Source organism: Lipotes vexillifer, unplaced genomic scaffold (assembly GCF_000442215.2).
Source record: "Lipotes vexillifer unplaced genomic scaffold, Lipotes_vexillifer_v1.1 scaffold543, whole genome shotgun sequence".
In the NCBI taxonomy this organism is placed as follows: Eukaryota; Metazoa; Chordata; class Mammalia; order Artiodactyla; family Lipotidae; genus Lipotes; species Lipotes vexillifer.
The window spans coordinates 1,547,506-1,556,436 of NW_006799055.1; the positions used below are offsets into that span (position 1 = coordinate 1,547,506).

The window sequence follows — 8,931 nt, forward strand, 5'->3', positions numbered from 1 at the left end:
TGAAGACCTTCAGAGAATAAGCACTAATCATGATTACCAATTTCTGCGTTTAAACCATCAGCTTTTCCATTTAAACTATGTTCATTAATTTCATGGTACCTTCTACTGGTCAGGAAGAGTATCTACTATTCCTAAAACTAACTAAGGTACAGAAATCTCCAACTTTGTTAATTAGTTGAAAGAGAACACATTTAGAAACAATCAATTAGTGAACCTTCATTATTTCTATATTTTCTCATAATTTAAGTGTAAAGTGGGTTGGCAAATATTGTGCTGGCAAAGACAGTTTTAAGCTCAATCTCAGAGGTCAGGAGCAATTTTTATAGGAGGATGTTTAGCAGCATCCCTAGCCTCCTTGCACTAGATGCCAGTTGGAAACCCTCCCCAAAGTTGTGACAACCAGAAATTTCTCTAGACATTGTTAAATGACCCCCCCCACTCCCAGTGGGGAGGGAAAACATTGCCTTCAGTCATAAATCAGTGACTTAGACAATAAAAATACTCCTGAGAAATTGATAATCTTTAATTTTGTACACTAGGTCCATATAAAAATACCTTATTAACAAAGAACAACCATAGGGAAGATTTATTTTTAAATAAACTATTATGGAATTTGTTCATGAATAGTTGTATGTGTACATGAATGCTCCTTTTTCTTTTTTAAATTTAAGCATCTTATGATATATTAATCTATGCAGTACTACCGTTTAATTGGCATCTGCTGATTGTTTAATTTTTCACTTTAAAGACAAGACCAAAATCAAAACCTCTGAACTTATACTTTTCAACCTGAAAGAATCAAAGAATGTAGTTATAATTCTAAAGTAGCATCAATAAAGCAAATGTTATTCTTATGAGTATTAATGGACTATACTGAAACAAGGTAAAATATAACTCTTATTTTGTACTTACTTTGAAATGCTGCCACTGAACAGATGTTTATTCTGAAAGATGCTACTATGAAGTTTGTAGGCTCAAATACCAATAATGGTTATTCAAAATTAAATTTATGAAATAACTAGGAAACAGGCTGAATTGGAACCTGTGCATAGTTTTATGATATTAATTAGCAACATTTTTTAAAGACATAGAAGGCTATTGTTTTAATATAAATTACAAGTTTTTAAACCATCTCCCTTTAGTGCCTTCAATTATCACATAAACCAAAGACCCAAATAACTTCAAATGGTCACAGATACTATTTAGGCAAAAATTCTCACGTGGCAGTAATTTTAATGTTGTGCACGTCAAATTATAGTAAAAAACGACTATAAACAAGACGCAGCCCCTCTATTTCCATGAACAGCACACTGCATTACAATAAACCGAGCTTATATTCAACCATCAAATGTGGTTCTCCCATTAGTTCACTTTGTGACGGGTCTGAAAACAAACAAAAACAAACATATTAAAGAACTGGACACTTAAAATGGGTGCATTCTACTGTATGTCAAGTATACCTCAATTCAGGTGATTGTAAAAGAAAATATAGATTGAATAAGTTCTTTTTCAAAGTTCTTAAGTTTTCCAGTGCTTTCCAGTTGACTCTAGGAACGATCTCTAATAAGAGATTAAACAATCCGTAATCTAATTTGCAAAACCCATTTTATTTCTATCACTCTGTGCTCTGTTGCAAATACATATATACACAAACCAGAATTCTAGAGCAAGAAAACCTTAAAAACCTTCACTCTCTTGTCTGTATTGACGAGTCAGACAAAAGTCTTACTTTAACTGCAATAATGTACCTAGGAGTTTTTTAAATGAATAACAACATTAAGCTTCCTACAAACAAACAAAGCCTCTTCTCTTCCACACAGGACAAGAAACAGAATAAATACCCAACGAAATAAACTGTAAAATCAGTTTGTAAAAATAAATAATCATTAAAATAATGATTACCAAGAGTAACAGATCAATTTGGATGTTTCCTCACTGGATCTCCTAAGAGACTGGAGATTACTGTGTCAAATTAGTTCAGCAACCTCTACTCTTGACATCTGTCACACAACAAAGTAACCTTAGCAACAAGTGATACTGTTACAATTATTAATAGAGTAAATGGCTATGTATACCACAGGCATCCAAAACCCAAATTAAGAAAAAGTATGTCCGCACATGAGTACAAAGAACAAAGATGTTTGCTGCAGTGCTGTTTTGTGTTAATAAGAGAAAACTCAATACATGTATTGATGCAGCATACCTACTACCGTAAGATACACACAGTATGATACCAATTGTGATTAAAAAAAAAATATACACAAAGCAACGCCAGATATTTTCTCATTATATATATTTGTATGAAGACACAGAAAAAAGTCTGGAAGGACATACACTAACTAAAAGCAGCAAGCAGCAGGCAAATAGGGAAGCAGGGAGAGAAATGGGTTTGGGGTAAACATGGAGGACTTGAGTCTCAGCTGTAATGTTTTCAGTTTTTAAACAAAGAATATCCTTATTTATATAATAACAACTTTCCTTTTAAACTCTGCTTTTTGAAGCTTTTGACTTTAATAAAATACGTGCTTATTAAATAAATCACTTGCACCAGAAGACAGCACACCATGTAAGCAAGGAAGGCACTGGCCCGTGAGACTCGGCCTCTTGGTCAGTCTCAGTTCCCTCATCTTAAAGTGACAGAACTAGAGTGAACGGAAGGCTGCTTTCAGCATTAAGAAAAAAAGGCTAGTTGTGACTTTCTTACTGCCTTCCTCACATTCTCTTCCCTTCCTTAAAATATAATGTGCAGATTTTTCTTGGCCAAGCACTTCCCTGATGAGCAAGCAAACAAAACCCCGATCACCTCCAACACTTTAAAAAATGTAAATTGGAGAATTATACAGATTTTCATCACAGTTGACTAGTCTTCACATCACGCTTAGATTAACACACTACTCCCTCATTACAGACTTTAAAATTCCTTCTGGGTCAAATGTGATGAGGAGACTGTGGTGAGCAACAGCTTTGAACACTCATCATGGATTAAGCACCTTATGAGGCACTGGAGACACAAGAGTTAACAAGACAAAGTCCCCAGCTCTCATGAGGCCTGTATTTAAGTTGGGGAAAACAAATAAGAAACAAGAAAAATACTGAGAAAGTGATAAGCAAAGAATGAAAATGAGGTGACAGGGTGACTGGGACTACTTTAGACTGGGTAGTCTCTGAAGGAGTGACATTTAAAATGGGATCTAAAAAGTGAGGGGGAAAGTGTTCTAAGCAGAAGGAACAGCTAAGGCAAGGGCCTAAGGTGAAGCCATAAACTGTCCATAAATTATACAGTCACAGTCCCCACAAGGGAGAAACTACCCAAAGTGCAGTGCAGTGATCTCATCCTGACAAAAATCACCTACCTAAACAGAGGATCTTTCTAGTTCTTAGCTGCCTTACAGAGATGCAAGGAATGAATATATAAAGATGTCCATAAGATAGCTAGTGATCTTTTTTTTTTTTTTTTTTGCAGTACGTGGGCCTCTCACTGTTGTGGCCTCTCCAGTTGCGGAGCACAGCCTCCGGACGTGCAGGCTCAGTGGCCATGGCTCACGGGCCCAGCCGCTCCGCGGCATGTGGGATCTTCCCGGACCGGGGCACGAACCCGTGTCCCCTGCATCAGCAGGCAGACTCTCAACCACTGTGCCACCAGGGAAGCCCCCGCTAGTGATCTTTTTAAATCTGAAATTCTATCACATGTCGCGGCGTAAAATCACTCAATGGGTATGGACACCAAGGGGGGAACATCGGAAGGGGGCCAGGGGTGGTGGTGGTGGTATGAATTGGGAGACTGGGATTGAGACATATACACTAATATGCATAAAATAGATAACTAATAAGAACCTGCTGTTTAAAAAAATAAAATTTAAAAAAATGATTATAAATTGAAAGAAAACAAAAGAGCTGAAGAAAAAAATAAAATAAAGTTACAGTCTTCAGATGTCAAAAGAAAAAAAAATCACTCAATGGCTTTCTGTTGCATTCTGAATAAACTTTTTATGGTCTGCAAGGCTCTGGCTCCTCTGTACCTGTCTGGCTTTTCAACCTCACCTTATTCTACTTTCCACTTCCCTCAAAACACTCCAGCTACATGGGCCTTCTTAACATGTTCTTATGTGTGTTGAAAGACAATTCTCTAGGAGCCTTTCTTGATTCCCCAAGTCCTGGAAGCAGAGGCACTGTCTGCCTTTGTTCTGGACTCTCTTTCCAAGGCTGTTTCTAAAGAGAGATCATGTTGCCCTTGGGGCACAGAATAGGCAGGCTGACTGCCCATTGTAAGATTCAGGTGCCCTGAACTTGAGGTTCCCCTTACTGTAACAAAATACACTCTGTATGCAGGTTTCATCTAACCCTCTTCTTGCTGCCCTGTGGGAACTGGGGCTTAGGGACCCAACAGAAAAGCTGATGCTCTGGCTTCTGCTACTGCTGTGAATAACAAACTGCCCTTTGTCTCGAGGAGTCTGTCTCTGCCAGCATCCATGAAACCACAGAGGGCTAACTTGTTAGCTTTTAAGTGGAATAAACCCTTCAGAGCTCTTCAGCTGTTCTCAGGTTAGAGACCCTGGACATACAGCTTCTTCTGTCTGAAATATTCTTCCCTCTACTTTTAGCTCAACTAATTCATGTATCTTTCAGGAATCAATTTATATGTCATATTCCCAGAGGTGCCTGGCCCTCCTACCCAACCACAAACTATACACCTACCCTTTTTATTCCTAGAATTTAATCACTGTTTGTAACTACATGTTTGTGCTTTAACTGTTAATGTTTACCTCCCCCATTAGGAAGCACAGATGTTTTGTTTTTTTCACCGTCGTATATTCAAAGCCTAGCCCAGTGTCTAACGTATAACAATTATTTTACTGACTGAATAAATGCTCAGTAAGTCCCTCTCCCTTTTATTCACATGACTTTACAGAGGCTGATTTTTAAATGAGTGCATTTTTATAACTAAAAGATAATTATAAACCTGAGCTATCACCTTACTAATTTTAAATGAGGTCTAAATTCAATGTAAAAGCTTAGGAATTCCAGGTTTTCCTGCATTCAAAAAGTTCCCTCAAGGAAGATTCTCAAAGAGGAGGCTCATGAGACTTCTCTGTTGCATCCACAGCATCTCGTTACCGGACATTAGCAGCCAAGCAAAAGTAATATAATTTAATCCTGTTGGGTTTTTCTGTTTCTCCTAAACTGCTGAGGCATAATGAACAGAAGAAATACTGGACAGAATTATATTTGTTTACCTTCCTCAGAACCAGAAAAAAATAAAGGATGCTGCATGTTTTGCTCTTACTTAAAAGCCATTTATGTCATACATAATAGAATCATCCAGAGAATTTTGTTAAAAATGACAGATTCTTCTTTACTATTCACCATCTATAGAAACACAACAATTACTTAGGAGGACAGGGTGGGTATTTTTTAAAGAAAACTTTGATCTTATTTTTTCTAGTTGTTTTTAAAACTAATCATATCCCCCAAACATTCTGAATAGTGCAACAACAATCCTTGTTTAAGCTACCCTAAGAATATTGTACTGGACTCACACATCAGACTTTATCCTCAGGATATGAAAGGAATGACTATCATTAGTTGACTGAAATGACTATAATCTCAGAACTCCATAAATAATTTTCACTTTTAAAACCTGTTAAAGAACAGTTATTACCATTAAATTTTATCTTATTTCACTGAATAAACACAAATGAATTCAATCAGCTATAAACTCCACGAGGACGAAGACACTGTAAGTTTCATCTGCTGCTGGTGCTCTATAAAAAGGTATGGAATGACACTTACCATTAAGAATATCTTCAAATCCAATAGTCTCATCATTACCCCTCAAAATATCCAATGAAAGGTTTGAGCTTGGAAGAAATGGAAGACGCTGAACCTTCAGGAAAAGCATAAAAAGGCAAAATTAGAAAAAACCAAGGGGAAAAAATATACATGACCAAATTCCACATTCTTCATTCTTTATTTGTAAAATTCACAAAACTAAGTAACATATCAATTTAACCAATGTGGGTTAATCAATTTAACATGCAAGTTCACATTTAAGACCCAAACCAAAATTTTAAAAATTCCTCAACACTTTACGCAAAATATATACACTGAAACTGAAAGCTTTTTTACTAACACTTAATAATCCCATCAGGATTGCTCATATTCGAGGGCTTTGCTTCTGTCCAGGAAAACCAAAGCACATACCATGTGATGAAATGCAAAATCCTAGAGCTAACACCATTCTTTGTTCCTAATAAACGTGGGATGATCAAATTCCTGAAGAAATTCCAACTCAGCGAGAGCATTATTCTATTTAGTAAACCAATTATTCATTTTTTATGTTTTTCTGTATTGCTCACACAAATGTTTAAGTTATGACCCTTTAAAACAGTACCGATAGGGACTTCCCTGGTGGCACAGTGGTTAAGAATCTGCCTGCCAATGCCAGGGGCACGGGTTTGATCCCTGGTCTGGGAAGATCCCACATACCACCGAACAACTGAGCCCGTGTACCACAACTACTGAGCCCGCGCTCTAGAGCCCACAAGCCACAACTACTGAGCCTGTGTGCCACAACTGCTGAAGCCAGCATGCCTAGAGCCCGTGTTCCACAACAAGAGAAGCCACCGCAATGAGAAGCCCATGCACCGCAACGAAGAGTAGCCCCCACTCGCCACAACTAGAGAAAGCCCATGCAGCAACGAAGACCAACGCAGCAAAAAATAAACTAATAATTAATTTAAAAAAAAAACAAAGAACAGGGGCTTCCCTGGTGGCGCAGTGGTTGAGAGTCTGCCTGCCAATGCAGGGGACGTGGGTTCGAGCCCTGGTCTGGGAGGATCCCGCGTGCCGCGGAGCAACTAGGCCCGTGAGCCACGCTTACTGAGCCTGCGCGTCTGGAGCCTGTGCTCCACAGCAGGAGAGGCTGTGATAGTGACAGGCCCGCGCACCGCGATGAAGAGTGGCCCCCGCTTGCCGCAGCTAGAGAGGGCCCTCGCGCAGAGACGAAGACCCAACACAGCCATAAATAAATAAATAAAATTTTAAAAAAAGAATTACCTTTCCTGGAAGTGTGTGAACAGATAAGTCACATAAGAAACTAAGAGGGCCAGTAAAACATATAGTGAAAAATACTAACTCACTAGTTAGAGAATAAAAGTTTAAAACAAAAACCAAAAAACAAAGAACAGTAGTGGTAACTAGAAATGAAGATCAAAGTCACCTGTGGGCCTTTAAAAACCACAATGCCATTGTGAACTAGTGTTATATACTTTATTCAATTATTAGATATATATACTGCAGACTAGTATCTAAGTACAGTGGAGAAAGCATGGGCTGTACAGTCAGAGAGATCTGGATTCAAATTCTGCTTTTATTACTTACTTAGGCTTTGCCTAAGTTACCTGACTTGTCTCACCCTGTTTCCGTATCTGTGAACTAGGATAATAGCACCTTCCTCTCAAACCTGTAGCATGGTGCAGTGTAAAGTATACATATATAGTCACTGGCACATATTTTGTACCCAACAAACTTTAATGTAGCCAAACCAAATTTTCAGTTTTTCTGTTCTTTGTTAGTTGTCCAGCAATCACTGAAATCAATGTAGTGTGATGTGACAGAATCCAGAGCACAGATGGGGGGACAGTTCTTACACACTTGGAAGGACATTTCCGAAGATATTCTTCCTAAGCAACAGGTATACTCAGCAATATTCAACCTATTAGATACCTCCACGTGGATATTCCTAGAGGCATCTCAGATTCAGTGTAACCCCCCAAAGGAGAAAAACGTGAAAGTGAACACAGGTTAAGTTTTCAGACACTGAGCCTATAATTTAAAGGAGTTTTCCATTTCAAAGCTTCTTTTCTTTGAAAAGGATAGGTTGTAGGGGAGAAGAGAAGATAAGGTTTGTATAGCTGTTATTAAAATAGAAGGCTCCTTCCAATTGATATTAACACACAGGTGGAATGCATACAAACTGACATTCATAAACCCACCTGCTGCACTGCCTTGAATTCCATTTGTAGTTTTAATGGAGCAAATAGACCCTGGATGTTTCTCAGTGTGGAAAAGTTCATTTTATCTTGGTTGAGCTGGAACTACGAAGACAACAATGTAATTTTAAATGTTACTCAACATTCTGCTTTCAAAACAGCACTGATACGCATGTGACACAATACTTAGAGGAAAGATTTCAATATCCATAACTGAAATAAAAACGAAGTATTTTTACTAATTTCTTCGACAGATTTTAGAATATGTATGTCTATATTTTACCTAGCATGCAGGTGTCCTTCACTGGTGTAAAATTACCACCTAAAATTTAGATTTACAGAACTAATACATTAAGGGAATGTTTTTCACATTGCAAAAGTGTATTTACAAAGCATAATCGTATTTCAATGCTTTTGATTAGAATTACTGCAAAACTGGTAGAGCAAAGAAAAGGTGTAAATAACCTCAGATCCAGAAAGTTTTATACAGGGACAATAATTAGTAAGAAATTTCTAAGTATGAAAGTATCTACTTCAAAGGATTTCATAAAAGAAATAATCAGACCCATTATACGGTCCTGTTAATTAAACTACAACGCTTAAACTCCACCTTTCTAAGTAATTGAGTCTGGGGGAAAAAGAAACCCCAACTCTGAAGTCTGTCCAGTTTGTGTTGGGTACTAATAAGCAATTTTATTCTGGAATCATACTCTTACTAAGCACTGATACTACTTCTAAAAAACGAGTCAGGGCTTCCCTGGTGGTGCAGTGGCTGAGAGTCCGCCTGCCGATGCAGGGGATGCGGGTTCGTGCCCTGGTCCGGGAAGATCCCACAGGCCGCGGAGCGGCTGGGCCCGTGAGCCATGGCCGCTGAGCCTGCGCATCCGGGGCCTGTGCTCCGCAACGGGAGAGGCCACAGCAGTGAGAGACCCGCGTACCG

The 8,931-nt window shown here is 38.4% G+C and overlaps 1 protein-coding gene across 1 annotated transcript in view; it reads right to left on the reverse strand.

The window, feature by feature from the left end:
* Positions 1-502: 502 nt before the first annotated feature.
* Positions 503-8,931, reverse strand: part of POMP (proteasome maturation protein) — a 14,616-nt gene continuing 6,187 nt past the window's right edge. Inside the window, exons 4-6 of the mRNA XM_007471437.1 lie at positions 7,995-8,096; positions 5,791-5,884; positions 503-1,383 (exon numbers count right to left, since the gene is read on the reverse strand). Of these exons, the coding sequence (XP_007471499.1) occupies positions 1,316-1,383; positions 5,791-5,884; positions 7,995-8,096 (264 nt within the window). The 3' untranslated portion in view covers positions 503-1,315. The remainder of the gene's footprint in view (positions 1,384-5,790; positions 5,885-7,994; positions 8,097-8,931) is intronic.